This window comes from Sander vitreus, chromosome 21 (genome assembly GCF_031162955.1).
Source record: "Sander vitreus isolate 19-12246 chromosome 21, sanVit1, whole genome shotgun sequence".
NCBI classification, from domain to species: Eukaryota; Metazoa; Chordata; class Actinopteri; order Perciformes; family Percidae; genus Sander; species Sander vitreus.
In genome coordinates, this window is record NC_135875.1 from 15977161 (window position 1) to 15998457 (window position 21297).

At 41.2% G+C, this 21297-nt stretch overlaps 2 protein-coding genes across 5 annotated transcripts; one reads left to right on the top strand and one right to left on the bottom strand.

The window, feature by feature from the left end:
- The first annotated feature begins 1481 nt into the window (after positions 1–1481).
- Positions 1482–16007, top strand: med24 (mediator complex subunit 24). Its single transcript, XM_078279166.1, has 26 exons — positions 1482–1570; positions 1859–1989; positions 2092–2174; positions 2259–2297; positions 2394–2467; positions 3195–3418; positions 3770–3881; positions 4030–4180; positions 5184–5297; positions 5700–5753; positions 5927–6009; positions 6141–6227; positions 6440–6539; positions 6729–6871; positions 7033–7070; positions 7172–7254; positions 7547–7725; positions 8676–8775; positions 9127–9302; positions 9416–9680; positions 10206–10387; positions 10475–10568; positions 10732–10831; positions 14873–14953; positions 15125–15273; positions 15664–16007. Exons 2-26 carry the CDS (start codon positions 1860–1862, stop codon positions 15778–15780), a joined length of 2958 nt encoding a protein of 985 aa, XP_078135292.1. The 5' UTR covers positions 1482–1570; position 1859; the 3' UTR covers positions 15781–16007.
- A 303-nt stretch (positions 16008–16310) lies between these two features.
- On the bottom strand, positions 16311–20309 carry csf3a (colony stimulating factor 3 (granulocyte) a). 4 transcript variants are annotated; one of them, XM_078279167.1, is made up of 6 exons: positions 20264–20309; positions 18851–18920; positions 18336–18508; positions 17408–17515; positions 17184–17324; positions 16311–17093 (listed from the first exon to the last, which is right to left on the bottom strand). In XM_078279167.1, exons 2-6 carry the CDS (start codon positions 18915–18917, stop codon positions 16902–16904), a joined length of 681 nt encoding a protein of 226 aa, XP_078135293.1. In that variant the 5' UTR covers positions 18918–18920; positions 20264–20309; the 3' UTR covers positions 16311–16901. The 4 variants fall into 4 exon arrangements, with proteins under 4 accessions (XP_078135293.1, XP_078135295.1, XP_078135294.1 ...); XM_078279169.1 differs by lacking the exons at positions 18851–18920; positions 20264–20309 and adding an exon at positions 18974–19028; XM_078279168.1 differs by lacking the exon at positions 20264–20309 and having other exon boundaries at positions 18887–18920.
- Positions 20310–21297: the final 988 nt, after the last annotated feature.

Sequence of the window (21297 nt, forward strand, 5' to 3'; positions counted from 1 at the left end):
TGTGAAAAATAAGTCCTAAATGAAAGTATTCACTGTTAGGTGATTTTGGGGGGCATAAACTACATGCCAGTGAGCTCCATTGTATTGGGATAAGCTACAGCTAATAGCTTCAAACTTAAGCAAACCACACAGTAACTGAGAAGAAAAGTAAGAGTCAGCTAAACTGAGTATGTCCCAACAGTGAAGTCATGAGAACAGACACAGAGCTGTGACTACTGTCTCTCAGGTATCCCCAGGGGTAGATTCAAATCTGTCAGCACCATTCTCTAATGCAGCTCTCAGTGGAAGGCAACGGGGATAAGATACTTTTCCGCAAGTACCCCTCCACACACACATACACCTCTCCCCTCCATCCTTAGCCTACCTAGACTATGCCAGGACGCATGGATCATCTCTTACTGGCTGGCATCACTGCGTCCCAGGACACAGACCTCGCTTTAGCCAGGACAACGTCTCCAGTGTCAGGCAGAATGAGGGTCTTTGTTGCCGCAGACTCAATACAGGACCTTCACTCGTAGAAGTGGTTTGGGGTGGTTTGATATGGAGAACAATATCCCTTTTAACATGATGAAGAACTGACTGCAAAAGTGGAAAGGGGACAGTTAGAAAAACTCTGCAGACCATGCTTGAGTAGATTATTTTATATTAAAAACACTTTCCGTACTCTTTTCAGCTAAATGTGGTTTGTGGGGGGCTACTGTTGTGAATAACTAGATTAGTTTTAACAGTAACACTGTTTTAACCTCTCAATAAGGGTACCAATCCCAAACTTTGAATTGGACTTATACATTAAATTCCATTTCTAACATGCTGTCTGGTATGTCTAGGATCTCTTAAATGTTTTCAAGACAAATATTTTTTTTGCTTTTCTATTCACCTCTATGGTGTGACACACTAGATGAAAAACCCTGTTGAAAAGCAGTGAACTGACACACAAAAAAGATGAAACTGCAGTGAATCACACAACTGAATGGGGTGGTTACATAAGATAACAAAGCATTTCTGCTATGGAGTAGCTACATAAGTGGTCAAATGAAGGAGAGTTATTTAAATATTTAAATAACTCATGTAAATAACCCTACCTGACAGTAAGACTCAATATAACACGTTTTGTCTGAAGTCAGCTAACTTTAAGTTCCCTAAATTGGCATACTATGTTTTCTTTTTAGCTAAATGAACTCAGTAGTATCTAGCTAATTAGCTAACGCTAACGCTAGCTAGTTAGCTAGCTAAATGTCAGTTGAGCTACACAAGTGCCAGGCTTGATAATACCTAAGTATTTCTTCAGTTGGTTAGTTTTACCTTACTCCCTGACTTTGTGCCGAGCTTTGACTTTTAACTTTGTAGAGTGCGACATCTTGTGACAATGTTAGGTCATTACTCTGCCATTGAGCGTTCAGCACTGTCTAACCAATCCGCGGAAAGAATAGTAAGACGTCAAGAGACCAGAGACTAACCAATGAACGTTTACGTATTTTACAACAAAAATGGCGTTCTTTGTGTTGTGAACTGTGAAGCAGAGGAGCTACAAACAAATATATTTTATGTTTTGAAAAACTGAAAAAGTCAGGTAAGCATGTAATTTAGTGATAACATAGTGCGACTGGGTTGTGTCTTATTTGCCGTGGAATACGTGTTTTTGCACCCAGCAAGACAACTTTATCTTAATTTATGAGTTAATAAATTACATCGGCAGCTAACGGCTAACGTCAACCAGCTGCATGAATGAATAACGTAGTAAACTAAAGTAAACTAGTGCGTATCGCATATAGAAGTTTACTGCGAAATAGCTTTAACATTAATGGCTGTCTCTTCGAAATGTTGAATAATGTTACGAGTGCGTGGTCGTTTTTACCAGGATGAAGGTGGTCAATCTGAAGCAAGCCATTCTACAGGCATGGAAGGAACGATGGAGTGACTATCAGTGGGCCATTAACATCAAGAAAAACTTTCCAAAGGGAGCAACATGGGACTATCTTAACCTTGCAGGTCAGTGAAGTTCCCTAGATATCATGTTAATAATTACTCTTTACACCAGTTATCTTTTTGTCAATTCTAATTGTGGCTTTAAATGCTGTTTGTGTATTTCAGAGGCCCTGATGGAGCAGGCAATGATTGGTCCCTCTCCTAACCCTCTTATTTTGTCTTACCTAAAATATGCTATAAGTTCCCAGGTGAGACAAAAAGCAGTGTTATTAAAAATATGGTAACTGGGCAGTGAGTCAAACCGTAATGAATGTTACCTTCTCTCTCCTTAGATGGTGTCTTATTCCAGTGTGCTTACAGCCCTCAGCAAGGTCATTTACTTTTATATTTTTTACACAAAATTATGGTATCGTGCAGTTTACTGTAATATATGAGAGGTTTTCATGAATATGTCTCTTTTCTGATAGTTTGATGACTTTTCTCGGGAGCTGTGTGTCACATCACTGTTGGAGATAATGGACATGTTTTGCCATCGTCTCAGGTATGTGAAATTATTCTCGACAGTGTTGTCCTTCTCCATCAGTAACGTTATATTACATTTTCCATCTTTATTGTTACCTGTGTAACACGTCTAACACATAACCGCATCAATGTTGAGGCTAGATTTTTATGCCTTGTATGAATTTAGAATTTCTTATGAAATCATAATAGATTTAGTAAGCATATATGCACATTTATGTCTCAGAATATCATCTGCAGTGAATTGGGGCAAGTATTGGTGTTCACTAATTGCATAGTAACTATTAACAAATGTGTTTAATGGGATATCTAGATAACGTTTAATGAAGCTGAGAATGTATGTAAAAATGAAAAGGTTATTGCTTATTTAAATCTTGCTTAGATTATTGTCAACGTCACTCAGATAACCTGCAGCTCATCCAGAATGCTGGTACTAAGGCGATAAAGTGATTGTATAATACCAAGATCAGCCTTGTCTCACAAGTTAACATTTAGTTATCAAATCTTACTTGTTTCCTTTTACTAACAACATCAGCTACAGCTGCATACCACTAACTCTTAAGTAAATGAGCAGCCCATATTCCTTGGACATGCAATGTTTTGATGTATTTCTAATGTTTTATTCTTCACTGCTGGCCTGCACATTTGCTTAGTTAAAAACTGTTAGTTTGGTTTTGGAAATGCCATAAGTTTCTTCTAATTTATTTAAACTATCTCTGACTCACTGCCTCTTATCTCTGACTCTGAAGCTGTCACGGGAAAGCAGAGGAATGCATTGGGCTGTGTCGGGCTCTGCTGGGAGTGGTAGTGTGGCTGCTGCAGGGCTGTGCCTGGTACTGTGAGAAGCTGAGAGAACTGGGTCCATCAGCCAGCACAGAGGCCAGTCTGAGAGCCTGTCAGGAGAGGCTTTACAATCTGATGAATAGCACCAAGAACAGAGCACTGGTCCACATCGCTCGGCTGGAGGAACAAGGTGTGTGTGTGTGTGTGTGTGTGTGTGTGTACACATAGGGTTATGCAAAATGCATTTGGGCACAAATATGTGTGTGTGTGTGTATATATATATATATATATATTTCAATATGAGTATGGTTCTCCCCTGTCAAAGCGACATGAAAACAATTTGCAAACTTGAAGTTATATTTGATGGAGTTTCCCTGGGTGATAGATCTCTCTGAGTTTAAGAGACAATTTTAGTTACCAGTGATTGTCTGGGAAACATTAAGGCTAAACATTATCATTTATATTAGATGTCTGCAAATTTTATTATGCATAATTGTTGTGCCAGATGTCTTACTGTGTTTCTGCTGCTACTCCTCCAAAGGTTCCTGGAGCAGCGTAGAGCAATCAGTGTTGAGAGTGACGGATGGCCTCGGCTGTGTCCCTAACCAGACATCGAGAACTAAATTGGATGAGAGCTTGTCACTAGTAAAAGGGTGACGTTTCCCACCTTATTCCTGCATATTGAATACACAGATCAGTTTAACTTTGGCATGACGCTGCTTAGCCTAGACGTGGCAATATATTACTGTAAAGAACATCACAATCAATCTTTGTCATGCTAACTCTTCACTCTTTCCTCAGTATTCCCCTGATGCTGTCTGAGCAGAGTGACCCTAGGTTCCATGCCTCCTTTCCATCAGTCCACGCCTTCGTCATGCTGGAAGGGACTATGAATCTGACAGGCGAGACACAGCCACTGGTGGAGCAGCTGATGATGATCAAGAGAATGCAGGTGAACATTTAGTGTAGAGCTGGGCAATATATCGATATTATATCGATATCGTGATATGAGACTAGATATCGTTTTAGATTTTGGATATCGTAATATGGCGTAAGTGTTGTCTTTTCCTGGTTTTAAAGGCTGCATTACAGTAAAGTGATGTCATTTTCTGAACTTACCAGACTGTTGTAACTGTTCTATTATTTGCCTTTACCCACTGAGTCATTATATCCACATTACTGATGATTATTTATGAAAAATCTTATTGTGTAAATATTTTGTGAAAGCACCAATAGTCAACACTACAATATCGTTGCAGTATCGATATTGAGGTATTTGGTTAAAAATATCGTGATATTTGATTTTCTCCATATCGCCCAGCCCTAATTTAGTGGCATAGAAATGTAATGTTAAATCTGCCTTAAACTGCCAGGGAAAGTAAAGTGCTTGTCTTTTGGTAGCTGGAGAGGTGCCAGTTCACCTCCTGGACACTGCTGAGGTGCCCTTGAGCAAGGCACTCGAGCCCCCAGTGGCACGGGGTGCCTGTTTATTGGCAGCCCTCTCGCTCTGATATCACTCCAATAATGCATGTGTATAGGTCCTCTTTGTGCATGTGTGTGTATTTCGGGCCTGTGTGTAATGTGTAAAAAAAAAAAAAAAAAAATCAATAAAGTCTTCTTAAATATCTTGACATTAATATAGCACGATGGCAGTAAATTGTGAACTGTAAGGTAATTTTTATCAGAGTGGCCAATGTTGTATGTCATGCTGAGAATAAAAAAAAAAAAAAAGGAATATAAGAAGTTGAAGATCAAACTAAATCTGAAGAGTCCAACTCTCTCTGGAAGACCATTTGTCTTTCATTGTTGGACCATTTCTCATTTTGCCTCTGTCCTTGTAGTTATCAGTTTCTTCATGCAAGAATTCATGCACACGCATATTAAGACTGCTCTGTTGTATGTATGTATTTTATTATTTTTGGCAGCAGTCTTTTCAAATTGTCTGTCCTCCACAGCGAATCCCTGCTCCTCTTTTTGTCCTGGAGATCTGGAAGGCCTGCTTCACCGGCCTCATCGAGTCACCAGAGGGCACAGAGGAGCTCAAATGGACTGCCTTCACATTCCTCAAGGTAATGTCTATTTCAAAGAGGAGGACAGTTCCCTCTATCTACTTGTGATCTGCTTCTGTCTGCCTTTCTTTTTTGCTTAGTCTGGAGTGTTTATTGTCCTTTTGACTTTAAATTGATGTCGAAAGTCTGGCCATTTTGAGCGAAAGTTGAACTTCATTAGTTTGTTTATTTCAACTTTTAAGTTTGTGTTTTCAGTATTATTTCCACCTGATAGTCTTTTGTGGACTATCTTTTGCCTAGATTGACTTTAGGTTTTTGTTGCATGCAGTAATCACTTTAGTGAATAAGGGTGAAATAAAGTAAACAGATCTACATCCGGCACCAGTGAGAATGACAGAAGCATTGTTACTGTGCGCGTGCAACTCGACCACACTTAAAGAGTTTCTTGTTTCTTTATACTAGATTCCACAAGTTCTGCTCCGCCTAAAGAAGTATCCTCAGGGTGACAAAGGACAGGTACAACAATTGACTCACTGATGTCTTTCTGACAAATGAACACTGACACAATCATGAGCTTTTACTATTGCCAAGCAGTCACGGGCTAAAAAAAGCAATAACTGTGGTGTGAAATGTAATGTGATGAAACCTTCACTTTCACTTTTAATAACATGGCAAATTGTATTTTCCAGGACTTCATGGAGGATGTGAATATTGCATTTCAGTACTTACTTAAACTCACACCCCTGCTGGACAAAGCTGATCAGAGATGCAAGTAAGTGCTGCCACAAACCTCTTCACTGCCTGTAATCTCATTGTAAGACGTTCTAGATAAGAAAAACCAGTTAAATGCCTGGTAAGCCGACACCATGACACTTATCATTTGTCTTGCGCTTCTTTACATAGTTGTGACTGCCTCAGCATGCTCCTGCAGGAGTGTAACAAGCTTGGTCTGCTGTCAGATTCAAATACAGCCTGCCTCACTTCAAAACGGTACGGGTTCCCATGTCACAATGAACACACGTGACGGCTCTTTTCTTCAATGTCTGAACTCTTTTAGTTAACATGATCATGGATGAAGTTTTGTTCACCATATTCACACAATACACCGTATCCCCCAACCCCTCCACCCCGCCTTTGTCTCTCGTCTATCCCTACCTTGCCGTCCCTCTCCCCTTGCACATTTGATTCAGGACCGAGGACAGGGAGTTCGCCCCAAGGTTAAAGACAGCAGAAAATGCTAACATCCAGCCCAACCCTGGTCTCATCCTGCGAGCTGAGCCCACTGTCACCAATATTCTTAAGGTAGAGCACCATTACCCGATCTAAACTGTACAGGGCATTCTCAGTGTATTTTATAAACTGTATAATATCAAGTTACATGTCTAGAAAAAACAATGTCATGTATCAATAAATACAAGTGAAAGAACTATATTGAACACACCTTTAGTAACAAGAACAAATGAACATCAGTCTTCCTTTCTCGTTCATTAGACAGTAGATGCAGATCACTCCAAGTCACCTGAGGGCCTTTTGGGGGTCCTGGGACACATGTTGTCTGGAAAGAGCCTAGATCTGCTCTTGGCAGCAGCAGCGGCCACTGGGAAACTCAAGTCCTTTGCCCGGAAGTTCATTAAGTGAGTAAATGCAAAATAGAGGTAAGACAAATAGTCCCCAAAATCATGACTCCTATATTGACTTGCATACCAGTGGAATGTGGAAAACTCCAGTTGGCCTAAAGAAGTGGATTTTTAACAAGATGCTTCATAACTTGTAATGTGTTTCCTTTTTGTTATAGGCTTAATGAGTTTCCCAAGCACATCAGCGGCGAAGGATGTGAGTTCAATGCAAGAGTGACGTGTTCCAATGTGGGGATTTGACATATTTTGTATTAAATGTGATCCTAACATTGCGGGTTTTTCCCTGCTCTCCTTCAGCCAAGTCTGCGTCAGTACGGGCCCTGCTCTTTGACATCTCCTTCCTAATGCTCTGCCATGTGGTGCAGACATATGGTTCTGAGGTTAGTTTGTGTCAATTCAAGCTTGTCAGAAAAAAGAGTATATTGATGTTAATGGGTACAGTACACTGTGAATCAATGTGAATTTCAGAGCAAATCAGCCTGCTCTTTCAGCGTAAGGCCACAGGATGTGCGGAGAGGGCTTTGTAGAAGTGACCTAAGATATTCTGCAGCATCTCTGCTCGCTGAACAGAATACTGTAGATTGATTAGATCTATGTCATGTGTCCATTTTAATTGATTAAGCCTAAAGCGATTCATAGAGCACACGGCTGCCCTGTGTCTCTCCTTTCCAGGTGATCCTGTCAGACCCCAGCCCTTCAGGGGAGACACCCTTCTTTGAAACATGGCTGCAGACATGTATGCCTGAAGAGGGCAAGACTCTAAACCCCGACCACCCCTGCTTCAGACCAGAGCCTGGCAAAGTGGAGAGCCTGGTCACCCTGCTGAACAACTCCTCAGAGATGAAACTAGTGTAAGTTGCAGACAAATCTTAACTTAAAGAACAGTTTTTTGTGCATGCTTTATACTTGGAGGCTGTTTATATAGAAAATGAATGACATTATAGAAAAACACAGTTGTAATCAGGCTTGGGGAGTATACATGAGAGAATACATGGAAAGGCGTTATGTAATAAGGATTCCAAGTTAAAGTTACAGAAAATCAGATGTAATCAGATTACCGATACATAAAAAAAAAGGGTATTATTAGCAGGATTACAATTTTAAAATATGTTTTAAAATTCAGAATGATATATTACTGTAGACAACGGTTATGAGTTGCGCCTATACCTATGAAGGTAATAAAAACATAAGATGGAGGCTCCGTAGTCTGAACCAAGACTACGAACTCTTTATTGACGACAACATTGTCAATGGCAGCGCGTTATAGCCTCACCCCTTCCGTTCTTACCTTTCACAATAAAAGCCCTTCGCTAAGAGGCAACTTGCGCCGTGTGTTATAAATCATCTATTACATGTTTATATACTGCTTATAAATGCTTAACTTAGGGACTTGTTACCCTTATAATAAACATAATATTGCTTGTAATTGTAGCACTGTTGACTTTTGAGTGAATGTCACAGATGTCAGAGCTTCCCAGCAGTACCGCGCAATAATAGTGATTGTGATAGGAATAAAAGAGCACATGACTTTTACAGTAGTGACTCCATTTCATTTGTTTTTTTTTTTTGTTTTTTTTTAGACTTCTGCTTTTGGTACTTTTTTAACTTTGTTTTGAACATTTGGTGGGAACTGCTTCACACTGGTGTCTTATAAACTAGGACTTTAAATGTTTCCGCACGCATCAAGTGCGGTAATGACCTGCAGAGTACGTTAGCGTTTAATTTTATTATTTTCATTTTCATTTCAGTTATGTAATGCATTCTCTAAACTTCCTCTGACGGTTATGTGTTGTTGTGACAGTCAGGTGAAATGGCATGAAATCTGCCTCAGCACGCCAGCAGCCATCTTGGAAGTTTTGAATGCGTGGGAGAACGGTGTTCTTTCTGTGGAGGCAGTACAGGTCTGTTCAACTTTAATGCTCTTCCTGTGACTGGAAAATATTTTGTGAGATTTCCTGAGTTGCTCACATGATGCTCAAGCAGTACCAGTAACCTCCCTAACCACTGCATGTCTATGAACCTTTGCAGTTTGACTCATTACTCAAGTGAGCATGACATATTCTCTGGAAATTAGCAAATGTGTAAGAACTTGCAACAGCAGTGACGCCCTAAAGTCCCAAGTTTTCGTATCGCGCAATGCGGAAGGATGCAGTCTTAGTCAGAATCCTCTCTCCTTTCACCATACCACACATTATTTTAACCACATCCTTTCTTCCTTTTTTTTTCCTTGTCATCTCTCTCTCTGAGTGTAGAAGATCACTGACAACATCAAGGGGAAGGTGTGCAGTATGGCAATCTGTGCGGTGGCCTGGCTGGTGGCCCACGTCAGGATGCTGGGGAGGGATGAGAGGGAGAAGCCGCAGACTATGATCCGGCAGCTCGTGACCCCGCTTTATGGGGAGAACACTCTGCAGTTTTACAATGAACGGTACAAACAACTGAAACACACACTTATACTTTACAACTTTAGCCCATGATCAGATGCGTTCTCCTTCACAGACCATTAATACGTGAATTAACAATGATGTTCTCTCTCACCAGGGTGATTATTATGAGTTCCATCATGGAGCACATGTGTGCCGACGTCTTCCAACAAACGGCCGCGACCCTGCGCTCCCCGGTGGAGGGCCAGGAACCGATCCCCTACCGCAACCTACTGCCGGCCAAAGACCCCATCCATGTGGCCCTCAGCAAGCAGTTCCAGACGGTGCTGCGCAAAGGCTGGGTGGACAGCCGGGCCCTGCATCTGTTTGAGAGTCTTCTCAACATGGGCGGGGTCTTCTGGTTCACAAACAATTTGGTCAAGGTAGGGGACTGAGAAAAGGGTGCAGATAGCTTGAGGATCAACAACAGCCACACTAGCTGTGTTTAAAGGCTGCAACTAACCATTCATTATCATTTTGTTTGCTGTTTTTTTTTCTTGATTAATCGCGGGGGGAAAATGGCCATCACTATTTAATACAGCCTCAGGTGATCTTCTGTGAATGTCTTGCTTTGTCTGACCAACAGTTTAAAACCCAGAGATATTCAGTTTGCTATGATATATAAGACAAGGAAATATTACCTAACTGATTAACCGATTATCAAAATAGTCGTTGAATAATTTTCTATTTATCAATTAATTGACTAATACTTGTGAGATCAAAACAAGGATCCACAAATCAAAACGTTGCTCAGTCACACCACTAGTGGTCATAAACTCCACATGGTACCTTTTTTTGATGATGAAAACCTAACCTTGTGGTATCAAAGGCGCACACAAAGAGACCTTAACTAGAGCGTGACAGTCAAATGACTTGTGTATATATCAGAGCACTGCGTCTTATTTCAGGAGCTGCTGAAGGAGACTCGACAGGAGTGGGCCGATCGGGTGGTGGAGTTACTCTACAGCATCTTCTGCCTGGACACTCAGCAGATCACCCTCACCCTGCTGGGTACCATACTGCCCGACCTGCTCACAGACTCAGCCCACTGGCACAGCCTGGCGGACCCCCCTGGAAAGGCACTGGCGAAGTGAGTGAAGCTTAATACTTTTGATGTGATCATGGCGTTGTTATTTTGGGATCTGGTGTTAACTTTACTCTCCCGTTGACTCCTCAGGTTGTCTGTGTGGTGTGCACTCAGCTCTTACTCCTCTCACCACAAAGGCTCGTTTTCTGCTCGTCAGCGCAAAAGGCAACGAGAAGATATTGAGGTAACAGTCACTCAAGCAAGTCAAATGTTACTAATGGAAATACTATTTTCAGTGTGAGAAAATGACACAAAGTGTGTGAATACTCTGATTGAATTCCTTTTAATTGCATATATAATTGATCTCGAACCCAAAGTATTCTTAACATATTCCTTATCGGCTGCAGGACTACAACAGCCTCTTTCCCTTGGATGACACTCAACCCTCTAAACTCATGCGTCTGCTCAGCTCCAATGAGGATGAACCTGCTGCCCTTTCCAGTCCAGGTCAGTCTATTAATGTGAAGCCTGTGGCTGTGTCAGTCTGAGCTAAGGATTATGCAAATACCAGACGGTTTTCAAAAGCAAAAGGACTTTCCGAGACCCTGTTACTAGCAAGTTGCTTCTTGTAAGCACGATTAGCTCAGTCAGAAGCATAAATAAGCTTTGTTTGATCTATATTCATTATCTGTGTCTTACCCATCAGCAGGTTCTGACGTGAGCACTGCAGTTTAATGGGAGGTTTTTACGTTTAACAATTCAGTACTTAAAGTCGCTATATATAACTTTCAGATTGTGTTGATTCTAGCGGCCGGGTTCGGACAGATATTTAGAAATGATGTTCGGGTTTGGGTCGGGCTCGGTCACATCAGCACGATAAGGCATTGAACATTTTTAATTTTAAAAAGCTTATTATGTAGGTGCGTGCCTGTGTTAACGTGCGCTTGTTGCCCCGTGTGCGCTGATGTGCTCATCTGTTCATTTCCGAATGCCTTCCTACAGTTGCTTAATAAAAGCGGGCTTTCCACACAAACAAACGTGTCATTAGTATGAGGGAAAAAAAGAGATTTTTTAACTGTGTCGGGCTCAGGTCGGGCTCAGACATAAATATTTTAATGCTTGTTGGGCTTGGGTCGAGTTCGGTTACTGATCTGTCGGACGCAGGCCGGGCTCGGACAGAATAATGCGGCCCGATCCGCACTCTATTGGAGACGTAAAGGTCTTTTCTTTACGGTGCTGTATTGCCCACTGTATATTACTGAGTTAGCGTTACCGGGTGGTCATATAGTTGCGATGAATGTTTTGCTCAGACAGAAAATCATTCATTTACAATAATAGAATAAGTCACAGATGCATTGTTGCATTTCAAGTGTTGCATACAGTAACTTAGCCTACGTTGGATGTATCGTGAGCTAAACCGGGTTAGTTGTAGCAACCAACGTAATAATAACTTAGATTCATATAGTGCATTTCATAAAACCCAAGGATGTTTTACACAGGTACAGGGGGACAAAGGAAAAGAAAATAGTAGGCCAACACAACTCGTGACTCGGATTCACCCATTGTCTTTCACTTTCCCTTATAGCTTTTAGTTGTTCTTTCTTTAATTTCCTTATTTCCTGTGATGGCCCTGCCCCAGTATCAGCCATAACTATAGCAGATAACTTCTAAAATAAAATGTAAATACAATTAGGCCTATATAAAGAAAACTCCTGCTACCTTTTACCTGGCTGGATAAACTAACACAGGCTTTTCTGGTGTTCAGCCGAAATCTGTGACCCGTCAGAATGTGTGCTATGCAGCCCTGTCTACCTGCCGTAAATCATTTTGTGACGGGCAAAGGCATAAATAAAAACATTACATGTCATTTAGCTGACGCTTTTATCCAAAGCGACTTACAATTAAGTGCGTTCAACCTTGAAGGTGCAAACTCCAGACAAGTATTAAGTGCAAGTACATTAGCTTTAAATAGGTAATACTACAAAGAGCCATATTAAAGTGCAGCATCAAGAAAAAAGAAAAAAAATATATATATATCATTTTATTTTTTTATTAATTTTTTCTTCTTCTTTATCCGAGGTGTAGTCGGAAGAGATGTGTTTTTAGCCTTCGGCAGAAGATGCGTAGGTTTTCGGCCATCCTGATGTCAATAGGGAGCTCATTCCACCATTTAGGAGCCAGGACAGCAAAAGTCTGGATTTTGTTGAGTGATTAGTTCTCCCTCGCTGTGAGGGGGCAGCAAGCCGGTTGGCTGATGCAGAGTTGAGTGGCGGGTTGGGGTATAGGGTGTGACCATGTCCTGGATGTATGCTGGGGCTGTATGCAAGTACTAGTGTCTTGAAGCGGATGCAGGCAGCAACTGGTAACTAGTGAAGAGAGCGGAGGAGCGGTGTAGTGTGAGAGAACTTGGGGAGGTTGAAGACAAGTCGAGCTGCTGCGTTCTGAATGAGCTGCAGGGGCCGGATGGCACATGTAGGCAGGCCAATCAGGAGGGAGTTGCAGTAGTCTAGACGTGAGATGACCAGAGCCTGAACCAGAACCTGAGCCGCCTTCTGCGTTAGAAGGGGACGTATTCTTCTGATGTTGTGCAGCATGTATCTACATGATCGGGTAGTTGCAGCGATGTTGGCAGTGAAGGTTAGTTGGTCGTCAAGTGTCACACTCAGATTTCTAGCAGTGTGGGTGGGGACTACCACAGAGTTGTCAATTGTTATTTTCAGGTCCTGGGTAGGAGAGCCTTTCCCTGGAAGGAAAAGGAGCTCAGTCTTGTCAAGGTTGAGTTTCAGATGGTGTGTGGACATCCAAGAAGAAATGTCAGTCAGACAGGCCGGGATACATGCTGCTACCTGAGTTTCAGACTCCGGAAAGGAGAGAATTAGTTGGGTGTCATCTGAGTAGCTGTGATAAGAAAAGCCGTGCGACTGAATGACAGTTGGTGAGTTGGTGTACAGAGAGAAGAGGAGGGGACCCAGGACTGATCCCTGAGGAACCCCAGTTTTGAGTGGGCAAGGTTCTGAGGTAGATCCTCTCCAAGTTACCCGGTAGGTTCGGTCTGTCAGGTAAGATGTGAGCAAAGAGAGCGCAGAGCCTGAGACACCCAGATCCTGGAGTGTCGAAATGAGGATCTGATGGTTCACTGTGTCGAAGGCAGCAGAAAGGTCCAGAAGGATGACGACGGAGGAGAGAGAGGCTGCTCTAGCGATGCGAAGCTGCTCAGTGACAGCAAGGAGGGCAGTTTCTGTTGAGGGGCCAGCCTTGAAGCCAGACTGGTGGGGATCAAGAAGGTTGTTCTGGTGGAGATAGGTAGAGAGTTGATTATAAATGGAACGCTCAAGAGTTTTGGAAAGAAATGGAAGAAGGGAGACGGGTCTGTAGTTATTTACTTCAGACGAGTCGAGTGTGAGTAGTGGGGTCACTCTTGCCTCTTTGAGGGCGTCTGGGAAACAGCCAGTTGACAAGGAGATGTTAATGAGATGAGCGAGGAAAGGAAGAAGGTCAGGAGCAATAGACTGGAGAAGGTGAGAAGGGATAGGATCAAGGGGGCAGGTGGTTGGGCGGGCGGAGGTAATTAAAGTAAGAAAGAGAGTACTGGATGTGATGGATGGTAAGATGATTTCAGGAAGTGAGGTGGAGAATGAAGAGTTTGTCATCTATCTTTTTTACAAAGTAGTTGACAAAGTGGGTTGGTAGGAGGGAGGTGGTGGACTGGGGAAATCTAGGAGGATAGAGAAGATGGAAAAAAGATTTTTGGGGTTGGAGAAAGAAGATTCAGTTTTGGTTTGATAAAAAGAGCTTTTTGCTGCAGAAATAGAGGCAGCGAAGGAGGAAAGAAGAGACTGATAGGTAAGCAGATCATCTGGGTGTTTAGATTTCCGCCATTTCCTTTCCGCTGCCCGTATAGTTGGTCTGTCAGCTAACCACGGAGCTGGGAAGGACTTGCGAGCCTGCCGTGAAGTAAGAGGACAGAGAGAGTCAAGGGAGGAGGCTTGAGTAGAGAGGAGAGTGTCTGTGGCAGCGTTGGGAGGCATGAGTAAGAGAGTCAGATCGGGGGAGGGTCGATAAAGTACATAACGCCAGAGAAGAAGGCGAGAGTGAACGAAAAACTATATAAAACTAGCGTTCTTTTCACTGTAAGTCTTGTTTTCTGTTACAGGTCATTTATGATCATCAGTTGGAACATTAAACGATTTCAGAAACGTGTAAAAGTTACATATAGTCACTTTACCAACCAGAGGAAGATTGATTTTGAGAGCAATAGAGGCATTGTGGTTCCAAATTACTCTTATCATCCTGCTATCAACCTTGGGAATTTTACCCAAAGTCAAATGAGTTCCACCCATTCCATTGTAAAAAACATGTCCATTGTCTTTAGTCAAGACGGCCTTTTTGTTAACCACCGACAGAATACTTGACGGTTAACTTTTAACTTCCCTGTTGACATTTTGTTTTGTGTATGTGTCTTTTTACTTTCTCAAATAACTAAAATAAAATGAAAACGACACTTGTCAGTTCTTCCGCTGTTTTCTAACATCACATGTTCTTTCATAGGAGACCGATCAATGAGCAGTTCCCTCTCTGCCTCCCAGCTCCATACTGTCAACATGAGGGACCCTCTCAACCGAGTCCTGGGTAAGCCTGTGCTATACGTCCACGTACAGTCCTTTTTGCCTGCACCTTGCACAGAGAAATGAACCAACCTCTGTTATAATGACTGCTCATCACTATAGGGAAATGCCATGAACACAGACGTGCGATTACTTCAACTATGACAATTCATACCACCTGTTCTCTACTCCTCAGCCAACCTTTTCCTCCTCATTTCCTCCATCCTGGGCTCCAAGATGGCGGGCCCTCACACCCAGTTTGTACAGAGTTTTATGGAGGAGTGTGTTGAGTGCCTGGAGCAGGGAAGTCGCGGAAGCATTCTGCAGTTCATGCCCTTTACAATGGTGAGTTATGAGCTGGGAGGAGAAGAAACTGGAAGGCGAGAAGGATACAGATAAGGAGGGAGATGATGTTACATCAGACATTGGGAAAGGGTTTGGAATTTCTTCATAAACTTTGTTTGTTCTGCTTGGTTGCAAAGACATTTTTGAGGATTGAGTGCTTTGGTAAAGAGAAAATCTCAGAGAGCGAGAGAATTCAAGGGTCACGCTCAGAATTTGATCCATGTGTGAATTTGCACCAAGTTAAGAAAACCTGGTGTGTATGACCCCAATGGTTTTGTGGGAGCCTGTAACCATGAGACTGTTCACAGATCAAGAGTTAAAACTTGCCTTGAGCAACATGATGCATGTTTCTTAAAAATTAATACTTATTTGTCTTTTTTGTGCATCCAGGTTTCTGAGCTGGTGAAGCTGCCTGCTCTGGCCAAACCTAGAGTTGTCCTGGCCATCACTGACCTGACTCTGCCGCTGGGGAGAAGAGTAGCTGCCAAGGCCATCTCTGCCTTGTAAACCCCCCTCCCAGTGGGTGAAGTACAAAAAAAACAATATTTTATTTTCTGTTATGAGTAGCTCTGAACCTGGGTGAATCATCCATTTAAAGGGATTCTTTGTTGGAAAATACCATGTTTATAACCATGTCTCTGTAAACATTGTTTTGCTTTGCTCGTTTTTTTATGATAGTTTTCCCACTAAAATGTGTAAATAAGTTTTAAAATAAAAAGAAAACATAATGTAGATCCTCTGGTTCTACTCGCCAGTGTTTACTTAACTCAAAGTGAGTTTCCATTATCGTATGTCTGAGATCATATTATGGTTACATCACTTTTGGAAGTTACAATAACTTGAGATCCAGCCGCTGTGATTGCAAACCCTGGTGATGATGATCACATGCTAGCGAGGCTACCACATGACACTACATACAAGGTGGTGGTTTGTGCCACCCACTTAAGTGACAAAAGCTCTTGGTCATCATCCACTTCTTGCAACACTTCCTCAAGGAAATCTGTCTGGCAGCGTGGCGGAAATAATGACACAAAAGCTTCTATTTCACTTTTAGTTGCACTTCTTTATTACAGTATTAGCTCCACTGGAAATTAAGATTAATTTCACTGATGAGAGCATGCGTCAGCATGACCCACTGCTAGTACTTGATGTGTCATTATGCATGGTCATTGACAAAAAGGAACGATTCCCTTTTCCGAAAAATGCAAACCGTGATTTCAGAATCATACAATTCAATTCAATATCAATTCAGTATCAAATCATACACAACTAATTAGTTTCATTTTAACATTTTACAGGATGTATAAATAGAAATAAAAACGGCTTTGCTATACATTATTGTTTTACTATACTCAGCTATGGAGAAAATTATAGATGTAGCTTTTGAAGTATTTTATATTTACTATTGATATGTGTGTGTGTGTGTGTGTGTGTGTGTGTGTGTGTGTAGATATATATAATTTTCAGTTATTGTTATAAATAAATGCACTAAATAAATATTACATAAATAAATATAAAAATAGATAGATAAAAGAATAATAAATATTAATTTAACAGATAAATACATAAATACCATGGTAAAAAATGGCAGAATAAGGCATGTTTTGGACATGAACCAAAGTCAGTGGTCAGCTCTCTGTGTCCTCCTCATTGCTGTGGTCCAGACTCCTGAGGAAGCGGACCGTGTCCTGCCCAAAGGACTGGAGCTGCACCAGGGTCAGGTGTGCTGCCACCTGAACCTCGTATTCCCCTGGCAGACGCAAGGCTACGGGGGTTGGTGAGGGCTGCACTACAGCCTCTGCTTGGACCATTTTCAGCATCTGCAAGGCACACAAAACAACATCATGACAGTGCCTAAAAGGAAAGGATTGTTTACCAAGAATGACAGTGATTTAGAAGTAGTATTCTACCTTATTGATCTGAATGACAAGGTCTCTGATGTCAGCCTGTAGCACAGTCACTTTGTCTTTGTTTTCTAGCCGAGGAGAGACAGAGCTCAGTAAGGCCCTGTGCAGCTGAAGACCCTCAGATATACGTGTCAAACTGGTCTCCTAATTGAAAAGAATAACAGCAAACTGGTCACATTATCTGTTCTTTAACACTCATTTCATTTCACAGAATGGTAGATGCTTACCAAAGTGAGATTTTCTGACACAACTGTGAGTACAGGAGCAGAGGGGATGCCAATTGTGGATGCCATTATCACAAGCTTAGCATTTTCCAAGGAATTAAGTTGTAGAGTCTGTGGTGGAGAGATAAAATGGATGTCATGGATAGATTACAGCTCGGCATGCAACAGGACGCACACATTGCCTTGATATGTGTTTGAAGGCCTATGTACTTCATGAAAAAACAGTGGTTCTCAGATCCTTTAGTAAAAGTAGTAATACCACAACAATGTAAAGATACCCCATTACAAGTAAAAGTTGTGCATTACAACTACTTTTACTACGAGTATCAAAAGTTTTATTTATTTACTTTTGGGTAGTTTAATCTGGATGATGCATGATATAATAATAATAATAATAATAATAATAATATAGAAATAAGATCATTATGGCCTTTGTCTGATCTGTAAAGTAGGTATCTATGTTAAGTTAATGTAATGTAGTACAAGTTTTTAGTTTGCATAAAATATAAATACTCAAGTACCTCAAACTTACACCCAAGTACTTAGTGCAAATGAGTAAAAACTAAATGTGGGCAACTTCCACCACTGTGAAGGTTTTAGCAGGATTCAGGCAATAGATCCTCAGAATTTAGAGATTTATGCTGGTCCCTTTTAGCAGCAGTACGATAATAACTCATCACACACTGGCACAAATGTATACTAGTTACAACTACAAAAATATAAAGCACAGTGCTGCATAGACATTAACTTATTCAACATCCTGTCAGACTAGTAACATGGGCACAGTGCTCACTACCATGCCGTGGGCTCATAGACAGACCTGCACTGATTGATTATCACCAACACACAGCAGCCTATAGAGCTCTGCCTAAAACATATTCAAATCAAAGCGAAACTATGCGAAAACCAGCACGTATCTACTGTATCCCACCTCTGTCTGAATGCAGGATTTGTGTGTGTCGGGAATGGAGAGTAGGATCTTTTGTATCAAGCTGCGGCTCCTCTGCACGATCTCTTGAAACTGCGCAGCATCAACAAGTATGTTCCTGTCCGGCAGAGGTGCGCTGCGAGCGAACGTAGCCATGTAGCAGGGAATGGCGAGAACTGCAGGAGAAGAAAAATCAAAACGTCACCGTCGAGGAATCAAAACAATCCCCTTTATACATCCAGCACAACGTGTGTGTGTGTGTGTGGCAGAGGAGGATAACGGGCAGAACAAAGCCTGGCTCTCTCTCCTCAGCAGCTACTCTGCCTGCAGCACTGAGCATGCCCCCCCTCCCCGCCCCCGAATAGTCCCAGTAACCTAAGCATGTGAAACCTAAGCCAAAAGTAACTCCAAAGCTAAACATAGGGAATATGACTGTTTGAGCAGATGTAAAATTAAAATAAAACTATTTACTCATTAAAACAGGTCCAGATGGTTTAAAATGAAGTGTGCAATAATACCAGTAAATCGATAATCCAAACACACTAGTGTCATACTTCCTTCAGAGTCTCTGCTGTGTCTGGACATGATCTGCAGAGGAAGAGAAAGCAACAGTTTACAGGCATTGCCTCACCACTACTCACCAATCAGAATGTTCATGGCCTGTGTTGAGGAATGTCTTTAAGTATTGAGTGAACTCTATCCATGATTGATAGTACAAATAGTCTTATATATAGCAGGCCCATAGTGGGGTTTCCCATCATTTGTTCATTTCAAGAAGTCTCACTATGGGAGGTTTCATTCAAAGTCTTGTCTTTTTTTTCCTAGTAGAAGCCCAATTCACTTGGATTCAAGTTATGGTAATTGATAATTACCATAATTTGTAATTGATAAAATCCCATTTGTTGACCTGCTGCTACTGACATGTTGGCTGGTTGATTGAATGATTGCGAGGTTGTTAATTCTCGTCTGTTTATTTTTTTATGACTGGTTGACTGCAAAATTGAATATTTGATCTGTTTCTGTTCTGTTTAATTTATTTATGAATCAAAAATGATTGTAAACTTTATTTTTTATAGCAATTTACAAACACAATCCACGACAAATGTAACCTTTATTTAGCAGAGGAAGACCCATCGAGTTCAGACATACATATGTATACATCATACACACAATCATTTTATAATCACAAAGCAATACAAATAAACAAACAACCATGAAACAATCTCAAAGGGAAACAATCTAAAAATAGTAAATCAAAGATGAACTGTTAAAATGAATTTAAAAAAATTTTTTTTAAACAGGTTAAAACAAAGATATACCAGAAGGATAATATAACAAAATAAATAAATAAAAGTTTTAGATGACTCTGTATATCTATTTTCTATTATGCAATTACATTTTTAACGTAAACCTCCAAAGTAACACAATTCTAGAGTTTCATTTTGGGAACTGGGATTCCTTCATTACTGAATCTTCTTATTTACTGATGTCACAGCTTGTAGTTCTAGTCACAAAATCTCAAAGTCATTCATAAAGAGAGAGGAAACAGGCATTTCTTCTGACAGCAGTTAAGAGTAAAATGGAAATTGAAAGTGTTTAAATGCTAAAATCAAAGTTGTTTCTGAAATTTAGGTTGTTTTTTTTTGGGGAGGAATCTTTTCCTTCCTTATGATGTCTATGGTCATTGTGTGTGTTTTGGGCCATCGTGATTCTTCTTTGGCAAATGACTTGTGGCTTTTGACTCGCTATAAATAGACTGGGAAATTTAACAACCTGTGCACTCTACACACAGCTGTATTTCCCTGGCTGTCATCACGCAACAGCCAACTTCAAACAAAACCTCAAAAAAAGAGTATTATGACATTTGGGAATATTTTTTTTAATTGTGGCCCCCTGTTGCTGTCATTCGAAAGGTCTGAGTTTTGTCTTACCTGAATGCGTCCTTGATCCAGGACTTGACACAGGTGCCACACTGGTTCAGGGAAAGGGAGGTCATCAGACTTTATGTAGGCTACAATTACAGTAGCCTACTGTATATCAGACAGTGAAAAGAGAAAACAAGGCTTGACAGATACAAGAGTGCCATCTGGTGGAATTATGTTTATTTTTTTAGCTTTCAGTTGATTAGTTCCACATTATGACAAACGCTCTTATTTGCTATCTTGCCGAGAGTTAGATGAAAAGAATCAATACCACTCTCATGTCTGTAGCTTAGCATTAAGACTGTAAGGGACAGAGGGAAACACGTAGCCTGGCTCTTTCCAAAGGTTAAAAAGTCACTAATTAGCATGTTTTACTTTGCTTGTTTAATCCATACAAAAACAGACAGGTTTCCAGGCAAACGGTACGAGGTGATGCTCGGATTACATCTTTAACATTTACACAGTGCCATGCTATACTGTTTCCCCCTGTTTCCAGTCTTTATGCTAAGCTAAGCTAACCTGCTGCAGCTAAGTATTTACCGCACAGGCATGAGAGTGGTATCGATCTTCTTATCTCTCTGCAAGAAAGTGAATAAGTGTATTTTTCAAATTGCCGAACCGCCTATTATTTAACCACCTCAAGTTATCCATTAAATCCTCATTTCCAAATTGTAAAATCCCAACATATACTATTGTGGTGAGAGTTGTGTAATTACCTCATGGGTCAATTCTGTGCCTCTATTGTAACAGATTGGTTTGCTTCATGCTCTGACACGAGGCCCCTTCATCAGTCAGTGTAGCTATGTTACATCTGGCCATGCTCGATAGGCTGTAGTATAAGTGAAGCTGTGAAATCTGATCCCTGAAATCCACACTGGTCTGATCTCCAATCAATCCTGCACATGAAAGGAGGGCATTATTCACTCCTGAGGCCTCGCTCTATGGCCCCGTCAATGACCCAGTTGGAAACACTATTTGGTTGTAGCAGTGGAACAATGGGCTAGCTCGCCTTTAGCTTGCTGGACAGGGAAAAGCTGCGTTAA

Bases quoted from the DNA above. Each gene is read 5' to 3' on its own strand.
- csf3a (XM_078279167.1), bottom strand. From the start codon at position 18,917: ATGTCCAGACACAGCAGAGACTCTGAAGGAAGTATGACACTAGTGTGT. The intron at 18,509-18,850 runs GTATTATTGCAC...CTTCTCCTGCAG, and splicing joins TTTGGATTATCGATTTACTG to TTCTCGCCATTCCCTGCTAC. The intron at 17,325-17,407 runs GTAAGCATCTAC...CTTTTCAATTAG, and splicing joins TGTCAGAAAATCTCACTTTG to GAGACCAGTTTGACACGTAT.
- med24 (XM_078279166.1), top strand. From the start codon at position 1,860: ATGAAGGTGGTCAATCTGAAGCAAGCCATTCTACAGGCATGGAAGGAA. The intron at 6,228-6,439 runs GTACGGGTTCCC...GACCGAGGACAG, and splicing joins GCCTGCCTCACTTCAAAACG to GGAGTTCGCCCCAAGGTTAA. The intron at 8,776-9,126 runs GTCTGTTCAACT...CTCTGAGTGTAG, and splicing joins TTTCTGTGGAGGCAGTACAG to AAGATCACTGACAACATCAA.